A 25,136-nucleotide genomic window follows, 5' to 3' on the forward strand; every position below is an offset into this window, starting at 1 on the left:
TTATATAAGGTACTTTAGCAACCTTGGAATTAGCAGGAGGTCCTGAATCCAATCCCCCATAGCTACAGCTGTATTATTATTAATTCCATTTTGTAATTAACGAAACTGAGGCAAGAGTCATAAATAACTTGTAAAAATAACACAGTAAGTGGTAGAGCCAGGATTTGATATAAAAATCAGTCTGACTCTACCTACCAACAATATCTAGGTCTTTATAGGATCTAAAGGCAGTAACAACAAGTAAATTAATAGTAATTATAAATTACCTGTCTTATAGGACTGTTGAAGAATATACATAAAGCACAAAGCAGAGAATCTAAAGGTAGTTTTAATTATCATAAATCTCTCATCAACATGGGAAGGAAACCTGATGACCTCACAAAACATGCCATTCCATTTTCCAATAATATTCATTATTAGAAATGCATTCTTATCAATCTTGACCAAACTTTACACCTTTTGGTGCTGGTTTTGCTTTCTGGAACTTCGTAAGTGTTTTTCTAACTTACTTTCTTTCAAACTCTCCTAGTAATAAACTGCTTGCTACACATTCTCTTTATAAAACTGAATACCTACCTCTTACTCAACCTTTTCTCTTACAACATGGTCATTCTTCTGGGCAAGTCCCTATAGCCCTGAAAACTGAGGCTCAAATCTGAAGACAGTATTTCATGGGCTGCCTGACCATCAAGGAATAGGCTGTTCCTAATAAATACTTTCATCTTTTTTGACATCTACCCTTTTGTTACTATCACCTAAGACTGGATAAACACTTTTGACATGCCTGACAACTCACTGACTCATTTAGAGCTTGCAGTAAACTTTTTTCACATATACTTATCTGAACTCAAGCAGTGGAAAAGTGTTTAATTCAAATATAGAAATGTATAAGTTATCCCAACTAAATTTCCTTTTATTAAATGGGCCCATTAATAACATCTTTTGAAGGTCTAGATCCCATCATCCAATGAAGTAGTTGGCCCTGTCAACTTCAAATCATTTGAAATTTGGTAAGCATGTATCTACCTGCTAAAATATCAACAGAATAGAGTTCACTGGATACTGTTAGAGATTTTATCTCACGTTGGCACAATCTACTAACTCATCTTATTCCAAAAACATAGTCCAAAAAGAGACAAATAAAATTATCTTTGTTCCCCCAACTGTCCTGGTGAAATCAAAGTACTCACAGGTCCTAAGGAGATCAATCCCGCTATTGTGGTTTCCGGGATCAACAAATTTCTCCATGAACTGCTCAGTTAGTGTGAAACTCACACATTTTGTGACCACATCAAATGACTCTGGAACAAGAACAATTGCCTGTTGTTTTAATTATAAACATTTAACAAAAATCTCTTTCAGTAATTATTCTCTGAAGTAAAAAGTAAAGGATGTTTCCAGAGGGGTCAGCAACTTCTCTGGCCCTGACTGACACACAGGTTTCATAGATGTCCAATGGATGCCACTGGTTCTCAGTGGCAGGCTGAAGACATAGGCACAAGGAAGAAAAATAAAGTGGAAGCAGTAAAATGAATGGCAGAATAGCTATGTAGAAAGCCTAGAAAGAAGGGGAGGGAACAAAGACCGAAATAAATAGGAATGTTGATCTTCTCATGCAACCGTGCTTTACCAACCATATCCCCATCTCAGGGAATGCCAAATCCATACTTCCAGTTCCTCAGACCAGAAACTTTAGAGTAATTCTTGTACATTTACACTCCATCAGGAAATCCCAGGAATTCTTCCTTCAAACTATGTCCAGAATCCAGCTGCTGCTCAGTGCTACCATTCTGGTGTGAGTCATAATCATCACTTAACCTGAATTACTTCTATAGCCTCCTAACCATAGTCTTCTAGTTTCCACCTTTGTCTGCTGCCTCTGTTCTCACAACAGCCAGGGTGACCAGATCATGGCTCAGCACTGTATTTGGAGTCAACACCAAAGTTCTCATTCTGCCTAGAGTCCTCCAGGATTTGCCCCAGTCCCACTCCCAAAATAGGTCTTTAACAGCATACCCAACTTCCCATCTCTCCCTCCATTCCAGCCCAGTGGCTTCCTTACTGGTCCTTGAATATTTCAGGCATGCTCCTGCCATAGAGCCTTTGCAGTAGATGTCCTTTCCAACCTAAATGACTTCCTCCCCATTTACCCATATGGCCAACTCTTTTGTCTAGTCTTTAACTACATTCTTTACTCAAGTGGTGTCTTCTCAATGAGACCTACTTTAAGTTTCCTATTGAAAATCATAACCTATGGCCACCAATATTCCTTTTCCCACATATTTCCAAATCCCTTTTGTGTTCTATTTTGCCATAGCACATGTCATCTTTTAACATACTAAATAATCATTTATTCTGTTTATACTGTTATATTCTGTTCACTGCCTGTCATCCTTTATTAGAATGCTAGCTCCCCAGGAGTAAGGATTTTGTTCTTTCCTGATGTTCTCCCAGCTAAGAGGCCCTGGAACATGGAGACATGCAATAAATTATTTGTTTAATGAATGACTAAATGGTAACACTCCAATTCCAACTCCAATTTCAATATCAAGTGCTCCTGTAACCTCATGAGTCAAACTGAACATTTTACAATGAATTTTAACCAACTTTCTCTCCTTTCCTTCCAAATTATCTTTTTTTCCAGACACAGTGACATATTATCATCCTTTTGATATATCATAACTCAAGCCTGTCCTGCTATGATTTGAATACAATGCTTCCCCACTAAGGGGCCAACAGAAGTAGTCATAAATAAACTGTAAAGTTGTTCCTTACAAAGAGTTCTAAAGCTACCATTTTAATAACTGGAAATTAAAATCTTTAAGTGTTAAATAAGAATGCCTGCAAAATAAACCTAAAAATCTAGTTTTTGTTTTTTTTTTTTAACTTCTGTAATACAAATTTCTTAACCTACCAACTCTGCATCAAGACTGTTGTAAAACAGTCTCATAATTACACAGATTAAATGCAGAGCTGGTCAAATTATATCCTCTAAGACACAGGGGCAAATGATAGGTATGTATTATAATACAGCTAACCCATAAAAGGACAATTTGTTGAGTTGATTTTCGATGGTAGTCCTTTTAGTAGTTACCAAATATTTTTAAAAGTCTTTCGATGTACTTTTCCAACTATTTCTTTATAACATGTGTTAGAGTAATGAAAAGTATTTTAATGAGTGAGTAAATAAGAAAAAAAAAGCCATTAAGGCTTTCCCAAGATAAGAAAAGTTCCTCATCCAACCAATATTGATGAGTACCATGGTAATGCAAAGAAGTTGGGGAGAGAAGGCGGTAGAAAGAGAAGATACACGATTTACTTCTTTAAGGAGAGAGAGAACCAACAAACCTGCTTACATGTAATTGGGCAATCATTACGTCGTTTTGTCAATTATTAACCAGGTGAAGAAGACAGAAGTTAAAATAAGAGAAATACCTGTCCTTTCTGGTGGGCTATACCAATGCATGTTTTTGGGTATGGTGATACACCGTCTCCACAATCCCACTGTGCCATTGTATCGAAAAAGTGCATCATTATAAGTCTTTTCATCTGCCTCATCACTAATGAATTCATCCCAGATGCTTTTATTCAAATCACTGGAATTTTCTTGAACTGGACTTCGATATTCATACCAGAAGTCTGTGCCAATGGAGGCTGCCATGTAGATGGTGGAAATGAGGCTAAGCACACAAGCAATTACAAATGCTGTAGCAAAACGGTTATCCATTCTGGCATTCAGACTGCTCTGTTTAAAAGTTGAAGAAAGAAGATAAGTTAGACTTTACGGACAAATAAGAAAGATTATTTTGAATTATTCCAAAAGCACCCTTTACCCAATTCCCCATCCCTTCGTACATATAACCATTAAGAATTTTTTTTAGAAAGCAAGCATGTTTTTAATTAAGCTTAAAAAAAAACTCATTCTCATAAAAGTACTTATTGAATGCTCACATACCCAGGATGCTACGGAGACAGAGGTCTTGTTCTCTAGTCTATCACCTGCATACTAAAACAGACAACACTGAAATGGACATACACATTACAGATACAAACAATAAACATGCCCATGGTCAGCAGTGTACCGTGCACACATTTTAAATTACAGACTGAATTTTTGCACGAGCTGCAGAGGATTAAGTGTTCTGGGTTTGAGTGTTAAAAAGGCACAGGAAAAAGAAGCAGTGGAAATTGGCTTCTCCCAGTTTCCTCTGAAGAGGGAAGCCTCCTAAAACAAAGGTAAGAGTCAGGAGCGATACGGAAAACAGAGTTGAAGATGTTTGTTAACCCCGAGGGAAAGGTTGTTCTAGGTGTATAAAATAGCAAAGAGAACAATAACATGTAATAATGCTAGATAGCAATCTCTCCCTAATCCATTAAAGCTAAGCCAAGCTTCTTTACGCTGCCAAATGCTTCACTCCTATCTACTCTCCCGATTCCTTATACTTCTGAACCTCCTCAACAGAAATCTTGCTCTCTCCCTAAATCCTAAGTGCAACATACGTCCGCAAAAACTAAATGATCCCTCCTCAGCCAGACAGAAAACTCTCAACATATCAACACTCCCAAGGCGTGGACAGGGCTCAACGGCAGTAGTAAATGGCCGCGGTAAAATGACTCAAGGCGGATCGCGCTGAGTCAAATACTACACGGCAAGTATACACCGTGACCGCACCAAACACCTTACAAAGGTGCATGAAAACAGACTCGCAAACTGGGGTTGCTGAGTTTGGAAAATGGGAAGTGACTCAGGAAAGATAAGGGCAATGACAACGATAACTCAAAAAGTTGGATTTGTATTTTGATTTTTTAAAAATCCCCCCTTCATCCTGGTGCTCTCAAATGACCTTAAAGGGTCCCAGCACTGGGAACGGCGGTTCGTCCAAGCCGGACGCCTGCAGCAGTCACCTCCCGGGCCTCACGGCGGGGCCGGAGAAGGCCAGGGCTGAGGCGGGGCAGCCGTGCTCGGCCCCGGGCCAGGGTCCCCCGGTACCCGACCAGGCCCCGCCCTAGAGGGCTCGGCCCTGGGACAAATCCGCCGCTCGGAACCCGCCCAGCCCGACCACGCCCGGGAAGGGGGCCCCTCTTCAAACCGCCGGGAACATGGAACCGCGACGCGACCCCTGCCCGGCGACGCAGGTCAGCTCACTCACCGCCCATCCTCCTGCTCCGCCAGCTTCACCCTCTAGCTCAGACCACAGCACCCTACTCTCCCCGCGCCTCCTCTGACGCACTTCCCTGCAGAGCCCGCCCCCTCCATAACTCCCGCGCCTCCGCCCGCCCCCACTCCGGGCCGGGCCGCGGCCCGGGGCCGAGGGGCCTTGTGGGAGTTGTAGGAGGGATAGACTGAAAGCTGTCTGAGGCGGCGATAGGCATTCCTGGCGCCGCGCGCGGCGCATTGTGGGAGATGTAGTTCAGCTCCTCAAGGCAAGCCGGTACGCAGAAGGGAAGTCTAGGCTGTTGGATTCTTGCATTTTAGGGAGGAAGGGAGAATGGTCCAGAAAGTAAAGAGGGCCTGTTTCCGGTCATCTCGAGTCAATGACCGTGACTTGTATAACTTAGGTCTGACTTTTAGGCCTGTGCTTTCCCTATCACACCACCCTGCCTCTAGATCTAAGTATAAATGAACAAAAATGGGATTCTACTTGTGAAACGTTGACCCATTTTATTTCCCTCTCCCAGAATCCCTCCCATTGGAGCAGAGCATCCCTCTGGTTTTATTGCATAAGTTTAGGCTAAGAAGTATGTGACCTGGCAGACAGTATCCATCAAGAATGTAACGACATTATTTGGGTTTCATAAAATGTGTTTGTAACTGCCTTCTTTTTATGACAAGTGATACTAGTTTTCTATTGCAGCAATGTTGTTCCTTTTAAATTCTTTTCATTTAATTTAAAAACTATTAAGTTAATAATACTGAGGATACCGGATATGTCAAAAAATGAATAAAAAATTGTGGGTATAGTAGGAAAAAGACTGAAATTTGGGGAACATCACTCAAGCAGATAAGGTCATGGACAGCATTGGAGATTGCAGATGATGTGTGGCACAGGGGCAACAATGATTCTGAACCCTCAGGTTTAACACAGCAATTCATGGACAGGAAGCAGGGACATCTTAACAATAACATGAGTGGAACTATTAACGTGGCCTGGGACCAGCAAATGGTGGATTTCTCAACAGTAACCGACAGAGAAAGCTGACTCAAGGACCAGAGGGGCTCTCAAACCCCCACTCTGTCCCCTAATGCCTTGTAATTTAGCACAGGAGAAAGATGGGAGCTTCAGGTTGATATTAAATTTCTACCACTTTGACAGATTAAAGGCATGATATGTTTCTCTATCTGTAGTTACATTTCTTTGACCTGAGTGGGTGAAACTGATGTTCATATGCAGCACATAGTAAGGTAGTAGCCAAATATATTCAAACATGACTCTGGATTTTCATATACAGCATATAATCAAAAAAAATTTGTCAGAGGCACCAACTAGAGAAAGTGGCGGAGAGGCACAGGCAAATTGTCAATGTGTAGTAAGACACATAAATGCCCTTATACTCCAGGAAATGTCTTCATCCATTGGCCTTCATTAGAAATCCCCTATTTTCCGCCGGGCGTGGTGGCTCACGCCTGTAATCCCAGCACTTTGGGAGGCCGAGGCGGCAGATCACGAGGTCGGGAGATCGAGACCACCCTGGCTAACACGGTGAAACCCCGTCTCTACTAAAAATACAAAAAAATTAGCCAGGCGTGTTGGTGGGCGCTTGTGGTCCCAGCTACTTGGGAGGCTGAGGCAGGAGAATGGCATGAACCCGGGAGGCGGAGCTTGCAGTGAGCCAAGATCACGCCACTGCACTCCAGCCTGGGCGACAGAACAAGACTCTGCCTCAAAAAGAAATTCCCCACTTTCAGATTTACCTCTCCACTGAGATCATGTGGTCAGTAAACCAGGCAAAAGAGAAGTTTAAAGGAGAGAGAAGAAACAACTTCAGTCTACAGATAAAGGAACTAGAGAGAGTAACTGACTTGGTAGCAAACTTGGATATTAGAGTAACTGACTACCATGGTAACACACTTGAATATACTCGTTTTGTGACTTTGGAGAATTAACCTTCTTTAAGTCTGGGTTGTCTTTTCTCCAAAATATGGATGTTGACAGTAGCATCTATCCCACATGATCATTGTGAAGATTGAGAAAAACATATAAAACGCCCAGCACAGGACCTGAGGTTTAGGAAAGAATCATTAAGTTATTAGTATTTGCAAATATTTGTTGAATATAATATTTGACTAAGCTTAGTGAGAACAGTCTTTTTTTTTTTTTTTTTTTTTTTGTATTCTAATACAGTTCAAATCAGTGTGGCTGGTTCATTTCAACTCCTTCACTACCAAACTAGGAGGCAGGGACTGGCTTCAGTTTCTCTGCCTTCTCTTTGTCACTGATGACCAGGGTATAAAGATATCTGCTGCATCGAACTTTAAACTTCACATTGTCCTTATTTTTCTTGATCTTGACAGATATAGCATCCTTTCGTCGGGCTGTGAACAGAAAGTCCTTGATTTCCTCAATTTTCGGAGGCATGGCGACAAGGCACACAGGGAGCAGGCGCGGACCGGGACAGCGAGCGGCGACCGGGAAAAACAGGACGGAAAAAGACAGACAGCTTTTAAAGCTCCTGGATTAACCCTAGAGGCTACCCCTAAATGGAGATAAGCCATTTATAGAGAGAGGTGTTCCTGCTCGCTTCAGCAGGTTTGAGAAGCTCTGGACTAACCACCAAATGACTAGGAAAGATTTGCCAGGGCTAGTATTTTGGGCATCCCTGTTTAACCCTTCTCAGGAGATTCCCAGGCCTGGGATCGTATCATACACAAGTCGCCATGACTCAGGAGGTGGATGTTTCTGGGAAGACCTGCAAAGGAGGATGACACTTGCACCCTTCAAGTTTTGAGAATGCCTAGAAAACACTCAGGACGCATTTCACTGACCAACCTAGTGTGAACCTGGAGGTGTCTACGTGTTTGTGGTTTTGATCATCCTGAGAGAGGACCTGAACGGCCTCTTCACACCCAGTTTCACCAACAACACAACCGTATTTCTGGTTTATCTCTGCATCTTTGGTGTTTCCTAATTTCTATTTATGCTTGCTTGTTGTATGAGTAGGTAAAATAAATCCTTAATTAATTAATGGAGCTAAATTTCTACTTCTGCTTCTTACTCTGCTGTTTGAGAAACGGTAGCTAGCCTCATATTTTCACAAATATGAAAGATAATTTTGTGCAACCATGTAGAGATTATGGAATTTAGGTTTAAAAGCGAAGTTAAATGAGACATCTAGCTTAACTTGTTAAAGATGGTTCTAGTTTCAACCGGAAAGTATTATAGTTATAGCACATTTAAAATAAAACTGATAACTGAAAATCTAGATACTCAGATGTTGTAACTTGTTTTTATTATGTACTTATGAAACAACCCTTCACACTAGAATTTCCATCAATACTAAATTCCCCAATACATTTAATATTTTATTTTTAATTGCACATTTTTAGGAATTAAAAGTTATATCTACATTATAAGATATATTTACATTATGTTTTTTCATGTAATTTTTTTTCCTGGTTGTTTTCCTTGTGAACTTTGGAGTTCAGAAAGGAAAAAAAATGGGAATATGTACAATTCTGGGTTCCAACCAAAAACCATTTTTAAAAATGTACCTGTCTTTGAATTTCCTTGCACCCATTCACTGTAGAACAATAACAGAATCAAGATCAAGGCAAATAGAAAAGTGCATCTAAAATGTCTCCTTTTTTTTTTTTAGTAATTCCTGTAAAGTGCCACATATAGTAAAAAACTATAATTTTTAGATGCCCATGCTTGTGAAAGACAGTGAATGAGCCATATGTAAATGAGAAGTTTAAGTTTAAATTATCCTTTATTTAAAAATTATCAATGGATCTTTGGTTAATGACCCCCCTTTCTGGACCCTAGGGTCCTCATTAGTAAAACAGTTGTACTAATGATCATTAACACCGCTTGAAGCTCTAAAATTTTACAGTTTATAATTCTACTGGAAGAAGAATAATGCAACTACAAAATACGGTTTTTCATAGATCCACAGCATTAGAGTTTCATTGCAGAATTTATATACCCTATACCTCAAGCCTAGGCAATGTACTAGAAGCAGAGATAGTGGCAAATGTAGATTGCAAAGGAAAAGGAGGAAGACTATGTGCATTCTGATTAGAAAAGATACCGAAAAACAGCCCTTGCTATTTCAAAGATTAACAGTAATTATGAAGGTAAAATTACAGAACGAAACTTTTCTGATTTCTTCTAATTGATACTTATTAGTATAGAGTTATGAGTATGAATTGTGGGCCTCCCAAAAATAACTTTTCAAAAAAAATCTTATTGCAGATAAGAAACTAATATAATCAATTAATTTAATTATTAAAAAACTTAAGAGTCTTCATTGAGAGAGTCCTCTTCTCATCACTATCCGTCATACTTATTATGAGGCCATGATAATGATATTTTTTACATTTATTGGTTTGCAAGTTGCTTCTGATTCAACAAGATGTACCAAATGAAAACATTAGCATAAGTTGACAAAAAATATGCTGCATTAACTTAGAAACATCTCTTCATATTAGTTTATGATGTGACAAAGATCCCAGGATTGAATAGAAAATGGAAGCTGTCTAAGAAGTTTGTGAAAAGTCCCTACTCTGCGGAAATAACTCAAAATTCAAGCATGATTCATCCCAGATCTATAATCATTTATTGACCATCTATTGCTTGCCAGACACTCTGCTGGATGCCAAGGACACCAACATAAATAAACATAATTTTTGTTATGCACAACCTAAATTCAGATTAAATCTACTATTTCAAAGAAATCTAAAGTATATATTCCTAGAATAGTAACATCATTTCTATCTATATATTAGCTACCAATGGAAATAACCCAGTAAATTAAGTGGGGGGCCCTCATAATAGTGAATACATGCCACTTAATTTGGCATGATGTGATATTACATTATATAGTACTAAATTCTCCAAGTAACTGAGAATTTAAAAATAAAAATAAACTCCTAGAGTATAAACAGTATAATCGTTTTTCTTAAACTTAACTATTTGACTTTGCACTTTAAGAAATGGACAAGATAATGTATCTAACAAGTGAATATATAATGACACCGTTTGACTGATGAGATTAATGAGAAATAATTAGTTGCTTCATGCTCTTTGCCATTTATTCTGGGACATATCAGCAGAGCATGTGTGAATCAAAGGCTTCGTATCCAGGGATTTCTTTCTTCTGTGCTATATGCATGTAATCTGATGAGTCTCCACCTGATACGGTGGTTGACAGGGAAGAGGCCGAAGTAATATAATCATAAGTTCAATAAGCCTAATTGGGGTGGCTCTATTATTAAATCTTCAGCCTGCTTGTGAAGCAGAGGCTGCAAGCCACAGCAAATAATAATGGATTCACACGAGCAGACGTTTCAGTAGAGAAAACCTTTCTCTGTCTTCATCTTCAACACCTGAACCAGTTCTGAGCATAACTGAGGAATTGGAACATAGAATAAGCAGGGCCTAGAAATCTAAATTAATTCCTCAAATTTTGTGATATTCAGACTAAAAGACTTCCACAAATTTCAAATTCTGAGGTAACTTTTAAGTCTTTTTTAAAAATTAGTCAAAATAATAACAAAGCATAATATATAATGTTGGTTAACTTATATAAATTAGAACAGTGATTCTAAACTTTAGTGTGTATAAGAATCACCTCAAATGCTTGTTAAATATAAAGTCCTAGACTTCTTCTCCAGTGATTCTGACTGAAGACATCTAGAATAGGGTCTGGCAATCTACAGCTCAGCAGGTGTCCCTGATGACTCTAATCTGGGTAATACGATCTGGTATCCACAGGTTCAAAACAACGGCTTTAAGAGTCCTAAAAGAACTTTAGTTGGGTAACTTCTGTATGCTAGAGGCCAGTCCAGAGATAATGAATGGACTCTGTCTTCAGGTTGCTCATTATCAGCTCCAGGGGTCAGATACAAAGACAACTAACAGTGTGAAAAGAGACAAGTACTTTGTAACCAGTAAAGTTCTTAGGAAATACAAAGGAAGAAGCAGTTATTTCTGCCAGGAGTCAGGGAGGAAAGTTGAGTGTTATTTTCTGAGAAAAAAAATTCCAAAGAGGTGGCATATATGCTCTAATTCAGTTACTAATACTTACATCTTATTCTTTTTTTTTTTTTTGCCATCATTCTGTTTACATTGACTTTTCATATGTTTATGGAACCCAGTGTTGCTTTTGAGTTTTGATCTATGTGTAGGTTTCTGTTTTATTGTTAGTATCTTCATGTTTATTTTAAAGAAAACTCAAAGTCCTAAAATTGACCGTTGCACCAGCTTATTTACAACCCCGCTTTAGCCAGCTTTATTGTGGATTCTGTCTTGTACTAGCATTGTACTCTGAGGTACTAAAAGACCGGCACTATGCTATGTGACCGTTTTTGGCTTAAAACATTTAATTTGTTTTCTGATTTGGGTACAAAGATGCTGTTGATCCACGGTGGGTATTCTCACATTGTAACATTCTACCATTAAATATCATACTTCAAGGTGGCCATATATGATAAAGCAAACTATTTTATCTACAACTGCTTCAATAGTTTGCTGAGGAAATTGGATTTGAGATAGTTTACATCAGCGGTCCAGCAACTTTTGAAATTTGAAAAAAAAAATTTAAGAGATACAGAATGAATGTGCAGCCAAATATTTTCCTCTACAGTATGAGCATGAACTCTTTTTCCATTTTATAATACCTTTATGTTGAATTCTTGAGACATATCAAAGGATTAAAAAAAAGAAGAAAAACCGTAGACCCAGAATCAACCTTATTTTCTCAAATGCCAAAAGAACTCATGATTGTAGGGTACAAAATTCTAATATTAAAATTTCAGTACACTGAAAGAATATATATGATTAGTACTTTAACACACAGGCACACAGATATAGATGATGTGTTTAAATATTCTATATTACCCTATTAATCTTTTTTGAGTAAATATTGTCCTACTTCAATTTTTGACAGAATGAATTATTCTATTAAATAATTAAAGCTTACCCAGTGGGAAAGATTTCTGTCCCAGAAATGTCAAAGCGGTTAATTAGTTTCTCTGATCTGTAGTCTATATTTAGTAAAGAATATGCCCTCCATGAAATTAAATGAATTGCGCACAGCAGCCAGGGACACAGGAGAAGGCAGGCTCAGGCCCACAAATCAACTCCAGAGTGACTTCTGGGACTGTCCCAGGTCAGAGGAGCCTTTATCCTTCCCTGACCTCAGCTTACTTGCCTAAGACTCAGGTGACACTAGACCATATCAGGAGGAAGAGGGAAGGAGGAAGTACAACCGGCAGGATGATTCTTTTTAATATACTAATTACTGAAGAAATAACAATTCAGCAGGGCCAGGCTTGGTGGCCCATGCCTGTAATCCCAGCATTTTGGGAAGCCAAGGCGGGTAGATTGCTCGAGCTCAGGAGTTCCTGACCAGCCTGGGCAACATGGCGAAAACCCGTCTCTACAAAGAATACAAAAATTAGTCGGGCATGGTGGTGCATGCCTGTAGTCTTAGCTAGTCAGGAGGCTGGGGTGGGAGGATTGCATGGGCCTCGCAGTGAGCTGTGTCCAAGACACTGCACTCCAGCCTGGGTGACAAAGTGAGACCCTAGTGAGACCCTGTCTCAAAAATTAAACAAACAAACGAAAAAACAACTTAAGAAAGGACTTCAAATGTTTAATGACTATATTTTCATCTACAAACATACATTTTTCTATGAATAGCAGTATCAACCTGAAACTAGAATTCTGAAGATTAAATCAGATAGGAGAGAAGAAGAGTGCAAGAGAGCCTTGAGTCACTTTGACCAGTAAAGAGCTGAAATAAATGGAGTCCGTTTCAAAATGTGTTATATTTTACTATGGTCATCATAATATAAAAGGAAACATAGGAGAGAAAAATGTGATAGAATTCTTTCTGTTTTAGCCTGTTCCCCAAGTGTTTTAAATGTACTAAAAAATCTTCCCTTTTATAGTGTCCATGCTGGCACCTCCATTACGATGTCACTTATAGGTATATCTGTTGCCAGATCGGCAATCAGCAATTCCAAAAGTGATGTTCACTCATGTGTGGAGGTACCAGAAGGCCATGGCTCAAAAGCTAAAAAAATCAGTGCTACACAGGTGTGGTATAATGAAGAGAAGATCAGAGGGGATCCAGAGTCTGATGAAGCGTATTTGAGGGTTAATAGGGAGAAAATCTCCTAATCAATGATGTTAACTCTTAACAGAAAAAATACAATAGCAGATAGGAGGGTAAAAATAGCAACTTGAGATTGTTAAACCTGTGTTTGTAAGTTACATAAATAACAACAATACCTGAAGTTAGACCCCAATGAATTCATTTCTACTAGTTATGCTGGATAACAAAAAGAATTTTCTGAATCAAACCTAATAAACTACTATTTCCAAAGCACCAACTATATGCAAGATGCTATGCAAGTTGTAGTGGAAAACTTAAAATAATAAGAGCACAAAACGTGGCCCCAGTCTTTGGGGGATTTTTAAAAACTTATGAAACAGGATTGATTACATGTCAAATTAAAGAGCCACATAGATGGGGAGACTCTCATGCCCTAAATGGAATCATGTTGTTTGACCTAGTTGTAGACTGGTGTGATTTGGGAAACTTTTCATTCACTCTTTACACAATGAAAGACTAGTTTTCTTCCTAGTTCGCCAACAAAGTAAATAAAAAGAATACATTATCATTGCCTTACAATTCTAAAAGCAGAACAATATCTTCTATGTGAAACAGAAGGCTAGATCAAAATAAATTTCAGTGTCAAAAGCAAAGGAGGTCTTTAAAGGAAGTGAAAAAATCAAGTTAATTCACTTCTTAATTACTGGCCTTAAAGAAATAAATTGAATATCTTGAAAAAAGAACTCAAAAAGCACCTCAGTTTCACGAGCAAATGCAAATAAAAAAAACCACAACCACAACCAACCAACACCAATCAGAGTGGTGCTCCTTGTGTGCCCTTTCTGAGGATTGGTAGAAACTGCATTTTTTAATCTCGGCTTTCATGTTTGTCCAAGATCTTTAAAGGGAGGGGAAAAAAGAGAGAGAGAGGCAGGCACTGTATAAAAGAAGCTTCCTTGAGGTTTCTAAAATTCATACAAAAACATCATATGTAAGTAAACTCACCAGATTTGGCATCTGCTCTTTGGTGATGGACCCAGAAGAAACTTCAGTTTATTTGGATTATTACTATGCTACGAGCCCAAACTCTGACATCAGGGAGACCCACTCCCATGTTCCTTACACCTCTGTCTTCCTTCCAGTCTTTTACACAGCTGTGTTCCTGACTGGAGTGCTGGGGAACCTTGTTCTCATGGGAGCGTTGCATTTCAAACCCGGCAGCCGAAGACTGATCGACATCTTTATCATCAATCTGGCTGCCTCTGACTTCATTTTTCTTGTCACATTGCCTCTCTGGGTGGATAAAGAAGCATCTCTAGGACTGTGGAGGACGGGCTCCTTCCTGTGCAAAGGGAGCTCCTACATGATCTCCGTCAATATGCACTGCAGTGTCCTCCTGCTCACTTGCATGAGTGTTGACCGCTACCTGGCCATTGTGTGGCCAGTCGTATCCAGGAAATTCAGAAGGACAGACTGTGCATATGTAGTCTGTGCCAGCATCTGGTTTATCTCCTGCCTGCTGGGGTTGCCTACTCTTCTGTCCAGGGAGCTCACGCTGATTGATGATAAGCCGTACTGTGCAGAGAAAAAGGCAACTCCAGTTAAACTCATATGGTCCCTGGTGGCCTTAATTTTCACCTTTTTTGTCCCTTTGTTGAGCATTGTGACCTGCTACTGTTGCATTGCAAGGAAGCTGTGTGCCCATTACCAGCAATCAGGAAAGCACAACAAAAAGCTGAAGAAATCTATAAAGATCATCTTTATTGTCGTGGCAGCCTTTCTTGTCTCCTGGCTGCCCTTCAATACTTTCAAGTTCCTGGCCATTGTCTCTGGGTTGCGGCAAGAACACTATTTTCCCTCAGCCATTCTTCAGCTTGGTATGGAGGTGAGTGGACCCTTGGCATTTGCCAACAGCTGTGTCAACCCTTTCATTTACTATATCTTCGACAGCTACATCCGCCGGGCCATTGTCCACTGCTTGTGCCCTTGCCTGAAAAACTATGACTTTGGGAGTAGCACTGAGACATCAGATAGTCACCTCACTAAGGCTCTCTCCACCTTCATTCATGCAGAAGATTTTGCCAGGAGGAGGAAGAGGTCTGTGTCACTCTAAAGGGAACTGTGACATTTCAAGCTCTGTTGGTGGGTTTAGGAGTTAATTTTTGTCAGCAACAAAGAAAGAAGTGTTAATGATAGGATTCACATTGCTTCATAGATGCAAGGAAGAGTTCATTTTTAAAGAGAGGACTGAAAAATCCCTGTGTTGTGGATATAATTTGGCCATGTGCTGTTTTCTCAGCTGAGCAGCCTTCTTCGACCCTTGCCAATCAAGTCCACCAGACAAAATCCAATTCCCATCTGTCCTTGAACTCTTGGATAAAGACTCCTGCTTGAACCAGTCCCTTTCTTCGTGATTGTTAATGCACATTTGGGCCTTTCCTCTCTCAAAAACCATGGTACCTTCATCCCCACCACCCTTCATACTGGGCTCTCAATTGGACTACATTTAAATGATTCTGCCTACTTTCATCTGATGAGAAATGCAGTAACAATGCAGGTAACAAAAATATAATATACCTGCACTGTGCAATTAATTGTTTCTGAGTTACTAAGCTAGATTCTGACCTCAATCTTTAAAGCTTTGTATCGTGATTCTTCATCATCTTCCAACATTGTGCTTCATCCTATGCCTATTCACAATGGCTTTGGACTGGCAAAAAAAAACTTATGGGGATTTCGTATTGTGTTTATGATTTGGGACTTACTTTATCATATGGTCTTCTAGTATTTTAACACATAAGCATATAGCAGGATTCAACCTCTATTTGCTTTATAAGATATTGATAAAAATATATCTCATTCATAATGGTGTAGCAACTACTTTTTAATGGGGTTTTACTATGCTCTTTTGTTTTCATTGGCTTTATAAATTAGCATTTGACTTTGCTTTAATTACATGTTTTTAATTACCCAGTTATCTAGTTATCAAATGAAAATGTTATTACTAATATAATTGGAACTCATAAAATGCTTAGCTGTACCCCGATGCAGATTATTATTTTGTATTTTAATTAAAATGTTAGTGCTACACATTCCCTATAGTATCATTTGCTTGGTGCCTATAATTTCAAGATAAGATCCAGTAATATAGGGAGACAGGCTGCTCTGTATTTAGCCGAAGTAGAAAATCTCTAACAAAGATCTCACTAGTATTTTATATATATTTTTTCCATACCCAGAAACCTTCTTGAATTCCTTTACCCAATAAATATTTATTGAGTCAATTTGTACCTATATTCCTTTTGAAGACTTTGATGTGAAAAACATGTAATTAGTGGCAACCACAAAAGACTCTGCAGCAGCAAGCATGCTATTGTAAACATCTTTTGATTCAAGGGAAAGCAGGTTATGTTTTTACCTCCACTGTTGACTTGAATGAATTACCATTTTACTTCTAAATATTAGATTTGAAAATCAGAAAAAACTTAGAATCCTTTCAAAGACTAGCCAATTTAATTTCATCTCATGTATCTTTCACATTAAGAGAAACCTCAAATATCGGACATCTCCTTGTAGCCTAATTAGAAGCTGAAAATACAGTTTTTGGTTTTATAAATTGGCTAACTTGTTAATTTTTCTTAAACTGTTATTAAATAAAAATATAATTTTCTTACATAAGTATTCTTCTGGACTGTATTAATTTCTAACAACATATTAATGTTAATACTAATTCTAATAACCTTTTAGTAAATTATTATGGTTATAGAAAAAAAGACCATGTAAATAATAACAAATAAATATTCTTGGAAAACTTCAAAACTAAATTCAATGCAATTGAATAGATCTCCAAAAGTTAAACAAAAACAAAATACAGAAGGTAGAAGACACACATTTCTTTAAAACAAATCGGCAAAAGCACTGTTACTAATCATGAAACTTACTGCCTTTGAAAAATACTGCCTTTAAAAAATAGCTGAATCAATCGGCTAAGTTATTGGTTGGGAAAGCAGAAAACCTGTGCTATTAATTTTAGCTTCACCCTTAATGTTGTGACACTAATAAGGTCATTTTAATCTTTTATACTTAAATGTAGTTGGTAATATCTATGTCTATAGAATTATCAAGGATACTGTAAAAATAATAAATATAAAGTTTTAAATGTGGAGTAAAAAGTTACTTTATAAAGTGATTTGATTTCTATTATTAATTATTGGCTACTCCTTACAAATTTTCAAACTAACATCAAATAATACTTAATCATTCTCATTTTTAAAATATTGAGATTTTATTTCTACTTCTTCACTTTAATTTTGCTGAGAATATTTAAAATAACACCAAATAAAAATATGTATTATTGGTTTTTTAGTACTTTAAATAGATATAATAATTGTAGGCTTTAATAAAATCTTAGTTTATTTTACATTCATAATGTACCAGTTGTGAAAGAAAAAATAGATATAATTTTATAGGTAGTATAACTCTAATAGAAAAAAGTTCAAAGCTTGATTAAGTTCACATGTTATTTTGTCATATATGAATTCTGCTGGTATGAAATGTAATTTACATTATAATAGCATTAAAAAGTTTATTACAAATTAGTTGTCTGACATTTTGCATATTTTTAAAACCATAGGCTGGGTGCAGTGGCTCACGCCTGTAATCCTAGCACTTTGGGAGGCCGAGGCAGGTGGATCACAAGGTCAGGAGTTCAAGACCAGCCTGACCAACACAGTGAAACCCCGTCTCTACTAAAAATACAAAAAATTAGTCGGGCATAGTGGCAGGCACCTATAATCCCAGCTACTCAGGAGGCTGAGGCAAGAGAATCGCTTGAACCCAGGAGATGGAGGTTGCAGTGAGCCAAGATTGTACCATTGCACTCCAGCCCAGGTGACAGTGCTAGACTCTGTCTCAAAAATAATAATAATAATAATAATAATAATAATATTTCTTCATTTTTAATTTGAACAATTTCTATTTCTATACTTACGTAGATATTCTACATATACATATACATTCAGATATACATAGAATCACACACTCATATTTATACCTTTTCATTATTTTTATTACCTGAATTAAACTAGCCTAAAGGCTAGTTTGTGATAATTTAATGTCGTTAAAGAACGAATCAATACATTGCCAAGAATTTCCAGAAAATTACTCTTTCATCCTAACACAATCATGCCTTGCCAGTTATATCCAGTTAGGAAAACAAAATAAAATTTTTACAATTCAGAGTAATACACAAGGAAATCACTACAGATTAACATTATTTGTTGTCATTTGCATAAGTAGTCCAAAGTTACTGCGAGGATGTAAATGACAAATATAAAAGGATAGTGATCTCTCAAGCATTTCTCAAATGACTTTTTGAAACTTACCCCAGAAAAGCTCTCCATTAAATCCTAGGTAATGTGTTGTCTGATACTTTATAATTAATTTTAAAAGAAATGTAATCAAGACACGCATAGTCGCAAACATAGTCCCAAACACATTTACTCCATTTGGGTTGTATTGAAAGGTTGAAACTAACCTGATATTCCTGGGAGTCCCTTAACCTGTCCACTCTTAACAAGTCAAAATCACTTCTGTAGTGAAAAGTTTTAACAGCAGTCTTAAAGGGAAGCTATGTGCGTGACTGAGAACCGACCATTACTAGGGGTCACAAGTTAATTTTTAAATAGATGCATAAATGCACAGTATGGTGGTAAGGTGAGTGGAAAAAAATCTTCCTCTGTGATTCATCTTGACTCCTCAAATCACTCTCTATTCTACCTAGCGATCTCAGAAGAGAGAAATGACTTGTCAAATGTGCATGCCACAAAGAACCTGTTTTCCTACAGAGCTCATTCATAAAAGCAAAACTAAAAGAATCACAAATTTGCTTCTAAAACCAGACCATTGGTGTAACCTGCCAGCAAGATAATGGCTCCAGCCCCATTAGAGAAAGAGGTGCCATAGGAGAAAAAGCAAGAGAGTAATTTTAACTACCAAAATATTTGCGAACAGTTACTGACTACTGCGAGTTCCTTTTGTCTTTCACGGAGTTTGATGTTGATTGGATTTTCCCCTGCAAATGCCGGTTATTAAAGCTTTTTTTTTTTGAGCCAATATTCTTTGTTTTTATCAATTTTAGAAGTAAACGATTATGACTAGACTTTACGTATAAGTGTACAGGGAAAAACAACTGTGCCACTGACTTGATTTTATATTGCAAATGTAAAAATCCACCCTAGGGTGAGTTACACTCATTAGTTCTTGCTATCTTTGTCATTTCCTTAATAGAGCTATATTTCCTAAACGTATATGACAAGTGCAAATTGCATCCTAAGATAAACCTACAGCATTAAAAACAAAATGCAAAACAAAAAAAAACCCTACTTTAAATATCCAAAGTATCAAACTATTCATAAAGGTTCTTATGACAAGGTAAATGGTAGTGAAATGTAAATTTACATAAAATGTTCATTGTTCATCTAAAAGTAGGGGGAAAGTATTCTGCTAGTTGGGCAGACATTATTAAACTAAAAAATTTCTGGTTTATATACATAAGCACCAAGTTTCTAAGATCCAAAGGTACTTTCAAATTACAATGAAACTTTCTGAGTTAGCTGCATATGCTTAAGGATCTACGATAAAATATTCACATTATTATTAAAATTATCTGCCAACCTAGTAAAGGATGTTCATCAATTTGATATTATTCGGTGATTTTTCTTATTTGCTAATTAAATATATGTAATAATTAACTAGTTTTCTAACACTTCCATGTTAGAGTTAAACATCATCTATGAGCATCTCATGTTTGTCAACATTGATAGGAAATTTAACATTTTTACTTGCTAGGTCCTATCAATTCTTTTTTTTTTTTTTTTTTTTTTTTTTTTTTTTTGAGACGGAGTCTTGCTCTGTCGCCCAGGCTGGAGTGCAGTGGCGCGATCTCGGCTCCCTGCAAGCTCCGCCTCCCAGGTTCACGCCATTCTCCTGCCTCAGCCTCCCGAGCAGCTGGGACTACAGGAGCCCGCCACCACGCCCGGCTAATTTTTTTTTGTATTTTTAGTAGAGACGGGGTTTCACCGTGTTAGCCAGGATGATCTCAGTCTCCTGACCTTGTGATCCGCCCGCCTCGGCCTCCCAAAGTGCTGGGATTACAGGCTTGAGCCACCGCGCCCGGCCCTATCAATTCTGATTTAAAATATTTTATTTCTGTGTTTCTATTAGTTCAAAATAAAACAAGAAAGTGCTCCTGCCTAGCATATTTGTGATCTGTATACTATAAATGCACTCTTTCGTTTGCTCTTAATTATATACAAAACAGGAGATATAAACTACTATTGTGATGTTTATTCAGAAATTAAAATTTTATGCATCAAAAATTACATATGACTGGAGACTTTATTTTCAATTTAAAAAAATCTGTGGCAAAGTCTTCAGCAAGCAATACTGCTCTTTTCCTTACAGAGTATATATAGACCCTTTGTATTTCATAACCATCCATTGTAAAACCTTCACAAATCCCTAAATTTGCCAACTCCAATATAGCATATAATCTACTTCATACAAATTGAATAAACTGTAATATTTTCAGAGCTATTGCAAAATGTATAAAAAGAAAAGTTGAAAGGAGATATCTATCCTAAGTGTTTGGCCTGACTCACTAGTTAAGTGACTCATTCCGCATAACCTCATAGGTCAGTGGTTTAAATGTCTGCTTTTTATGTCATACAACTGTGGAGTTTCAGTCAAAATCTCAAACATCAAACTGTAAATGCAAAATGTCTATCGTACACAATACACTATGACAACCATAAAAATTGTTAAATCTTTTTATTGTAACTGGTGGATTCTAAAACAGGCATATTGCAGTTACACATTCACAAAATATCTTTTTTTCTCTTTTTTTTTTTTTTTGAGATGGAGTCTCACTCATTCTGTCATCCAGGTTGGAGTGCAGAGGTGCCATCTTGACTCACTGCAACTTCCGCCTCCAGGGTTCAAGTGATTCTCCTGCCTCAGCCTCCCGAGTAGCTGGATTACAGGCATGCGCCACTATGCTAGGCTCCTTTTTTTTTTTTTTTTTTGGTATTTTTAGCAGATATGGAGTTTCACCATTTTGGCCAGGCTGGTCTCAAACTCCTGACCTCAAGTGATCCGCCCACCTTGGCCTCCCAAAGTTCTGGGATTACAGGCATGAGCCACTGCACCAGCCTCTTTCTTTCTCTTATACACATACACAAACACACAAACATACCGTATACCGTTGCAGCTGAAAAGCATCTGTTGAATGTTGCTGTTAATATTCAGACTGAAGTACTTGAGATGAATATAACTATTTTATCCACTGACAAAATACAGAATACAAGAAAGGAGAAAATAAAGCAAAGAAAAAGCATAGTAAATAAAGAACACAAAATAAAATGGCATACGTATGCATAAATATATCAGCAATTACAAAAAGCATATAAATGGATTGAAATTTCTACTAAAGAGTTGAACATGGCTGGACATAGTGGCTCAGGCCTGTAATCCCAGTACTTTGGGAGGCTGAGATGGGAGGATCACTTGAGGCTAAGAGTTTGAGACCAGCCTGGTCAACATAGTGAGACCCCATCTCTATGTAAAAAAAAAAAAAAAAAAAGTTGAGGCGGGGAGTGATGGCTCACGCCTATAATCCCAGCATTTTGGGAGGCCAAGGCAGGTGGATCACCTGAGGCCGCGAGTTCCAGACCAGCCTGACCAACAAGGAGAAACCCCCTGTCTCTACTAAAAATACAAAATTAGCTGGGCATGGTGCCAAATGCCTGTAATCCCAGCTACTCGGGAGGCTGAGGAAGGAGAATTGCTTGAAGCCAGGAGGTGGAGGTTGCAGTGAGCTGAGATCACACCATTGCACTCCAGCCTGGGCAACAAGAGCGAAATTCCATCTCAAAAAAAAAAAAAAAAAAGGTTGAACAAATATGTATATATATTTGTATTTGTTCACAATAAATATATATAGTGATATATGTATATCACTTTATTCGACTGTATAGGAGTTAAAAAGGTAGAAGCAGAACTTGTTTTTCATGGAGTTTAGAATCCACATAGTTGCTTATTTTTTTTAATCAAAGAATGAAATAGTGACACCCAAGAAGAGCTTGGTATATGCAATGAAAATTACAAGTCGAATAACTTTCCTTGGTCTTTTCCAATGTTTAGGAGAAGCCCATACTTAGTCCATATACAAGTCACTTATGTAATTGTCATTTTGATATGGTTATTTCCTAAACATTATTACATTTCCTTAAAGTGTTCACATTAGCATCCTCAAATGAAAATGCTATCATTGTCTTTATAGATGTTAAGACTCTCGAGTCTTAAAAATCTTTAAGACTTTAAACGTATAGACTCATTATTTTAAACACAAGAACACATCTTGAACAGTATTAGGTTTAAATTTATTTCCAAATGACAAACTAAAAAAAGTATGCAAAGCAAAGTAGATAACTTTACATGAACCTTGCCCAGCACAGTGATTTAATGAGATGCCCTTTCATTTGCCCTTGAGTTAGAGCAAAAGCAAAACTGACAACTCAGGTGGAGAAGTGGTAAATGAGAAACGAAACTTGGCCTGTGGTTTCATGTTTAAAGCAAAAATACAGATTCAGAGCACTTGAAGATAGATGAGAATGGCTACCTTATTTCTAATAAAAAAGATGTTTATGCAATTCAGACCTGACTTGTGTATGTTAATAGAAATAGCTTAAAAATCGGAAAATCAGTAAAGAATTGAGTAAAAGTCAATTCAGAACTGTATAACTTAGTCCTCAGGATTTCAAATCAATGTGTCTTTCCTATAATAATTCAAACATAGAAAAGAATACTGCCAAAAAGTTTGTAAATTTATATTTAGCATGATACATAATATTAAAAAAACAAAATATGGTTTTACCTATTAAACTGACAAAGAGTGAAATATTAAATACTAAGGTTGACCAGGATTGGGTCTGCGGGTGTGAGGGAAGCTTATTGAGTGTAAATTGATTAAGCTTTGTAGAAAAAATTTAGAAACCTATATCAAAAGCAATTCCACTTCTAAGATTTTGCCCTAAAAAATCATTACGGCCAGGTGAAAAGACATATGCACATGTATTTTTATTGCAGCATTGCTCATAAAAGCAGGAAAGTGAAAATAATCCAAATGTCCAAATTGACTGAGTAAATTAAAATTCATGCACTTTCTTACAACAGAATACTATGCAGCCTTTAAAAATACTGTACCATATACTGAAGTGGAAAGACCTTAATAATAAATCCAATGAAATTAAGTGAAAAAAGCAGACTACAAAACTATATCTATAGGATGACCACATTATTTGTGACTATTTTATTCATATATGAATGCAAAAATACTGGAACCCTATACAGCAAAATGTTAACTTTGTGAAGTTACAAGTGATTTTTATATTTATTATTACTTGTATTTTCCAAAAAAAATGCATTAATTTTGCAGTAATAAAAAAAGCTAAAATTTAGTTTAGGCTTTCAATGAAGTACACAAGATAAAAATAGTAGCTAAATTTATTATAAAACATCATTTCTGAGTTGTAGGTCCTCTAGTTTTTCAATTACTGTGTTTCTGATCTGTGAGTATAATCCCTACATTGGCCTTGAGACCTCCCCTAGTAATCATCTGTTTCTTTCTAGGATGACCCTCTGTTTCCTTTACAAGTACCCAATTCCTTAAAAGCAACAGTTTTAGAACTGCTATGCATTTAAAATTTGAAAATGGTGATGAACATTTCAGCATGCAGGCAGGACCTTTATTTTCCCATAATGTCTCTTAGCACAGCAACTATTGCATCCTGCATAGTGACTCATCTGGTGCCATGTCTGTCCACCAGGTAGGAAGAGAGCTCCCTCCACCCTGGGGGTGGGGGAAGAGAAGAAGCCACATCTTCATTTTTGTGTAGCCATATGCTTGGCTTCTTCCATATCAAGCGCTTGTCATTGTTGAACTAAACTGAACATGCTAGAAAAATCTCACCATTGATTAAAATAAAAATGAAAAACATTTAAAATGTTAAATATTAAATTTTTATATTCATATTTTTGCTTGAATGTCTTTTGTTTATGATATGCTGTAACTATGAGGGACACAGGGAGTCTATTACAGTCACAGGTCATCAGGAACAATCTTGCCACTGTCCTTTAACTTTTTTGATCATTCCACCTGTACTTGAGTAGAGAAATAACTGACGCAATATCCTTTACTTCAGCCCTTTCTTGGTGTAACATTGATTTTCTATTTAAATGGAAAACTTTTCTGAATTCAGGTCCAATATGCCTAGTACTGGACCAAAAATAGTGATTTCTAGTCACTGTGTGATAGTCGGGAGTTCCACCGGCTATTGCCAGGGTATTATAAATCTTTCCACAAACTCCAAACCTATATTCCGCGTTAGATAATAAGTAACTTATATGACTATGCACTTTTGAGAGAGACTGAGAGTGGGATTATGAAGTCAAACAATTGATCAGAAGATAACTTCTATAAAGGCTGTTGCTGTGTTTTGGCTCAGCCCCACTGCTCCAGAAGGTACAAGCCATAAGCTTTGGCAATGCCCGTGTGGTATTTAGTCTGTAAGCATGAAGAATGCAAGAGCTGTGAGGCATGACTGCCTCCATTTAGGTTTCAAAGTGTAATGCCTGGTGGAGCTGTGGAAGTGGAGTGACCCCCAAGATTACAGAACTATAGGATACCAGTGTGAAACTCCAGCCTGGGACAGCTAAAGCATGGACTGAGCCCAGCAAAGTCATAGGGACAGGGCTGTCAGAGGCCTTGGGAGCCCAACTCCCACCTCAGTGTACCC

At 37.5% G+C, this 25,136-nt stretch overlaps 3 protein-coding genes across 10 annotated transcripts in view; 1 reads left to right on the plus strand and 2 right to left on the minus strand.

Annotated features, from left to right (window-relative positions):
* Nucleotides 1-25,136, minus strand: part of CLDND1 (claudin domain containing 1) — a 49,499-nt gene that overhangs the window by 11,100 nt on the left and 13,263 nt on the right. Inside the window, exons 1-4 of one of the 8 annotated variants that reach the window (XM_063703950.1) lie at nt 5,151-5,281; nt 3,956-4,006; nt 3,436-3,745; nt 1,191-1,301 (exon numbers count right to left, since the gene is read on the minus strand). In XM_063703950.1, the coding sequence (XP_063560020.1) occupies nt 1,191-1,301; nt 3,436-3,727 (403 nt within the window). In that variant the 5' untranslated portion in view covers nt 3,728-3,745; nt 3,956-4,006; nt 5,151-5,281. Of the gene's footprint in view, nt 1-1,190; nt 1,302-3,435; nt 3,746-3,955; nt 4,007-4,844; nt 5,123-5,150; nt 5,341-14,286; nt 14,373-18,817; nt 18,841-25,136 lie in introns of those variants that run through there. The other 7 variants (XM_063703949.1, XM_019023819.3, XM_063703952.1 and 4 more) reach the window with 7 other exon arrangements.
* LOC129532405 (large ribosomal subunit protein eL38-like) lies at nt 5,394-14,276 on the minus strand. Its single transcript, XM_063703954.1, has one exon. It carries the CDS (start codon nt 7,575-7,577, stop codon nt 7,389-7,391), a length of 189 nt encoding a protein of 62 aa, XP_063560024.1. The 5' UTR covers nt 7,578-14,276; the 3' UTR covers nt 5,394-7,388.
* GPR15 (G protein-coupled receptor 15) lies at nt 14,312-17,599 on the plus strand. The gene has a single exon (XM_004035960.5). It carries the CDS (start codon nt 14,312-14,314, stop codon nt 15,392-15,394), a length of 1,083 nt encoding a protein of 360 aa, XP_004036008.1. The 3' UTR covers nt 15,395-17,599.

This window comes from Gorilla gorilla, chromosome 2 (assembly GCF_029281585.2).
Source record: "Gorilla gorilla gorilla isolate KB3781 chromosome 2, NHGRI_mGorGor1-v2.1_pri, whole genome shotgun sequence".
Taxonomy (NCBI): Eukaryota; Metazoa; Chordata; class Mammalia; order Primates; family Hominidae; genus Gorilla; species Gorilla gorilla.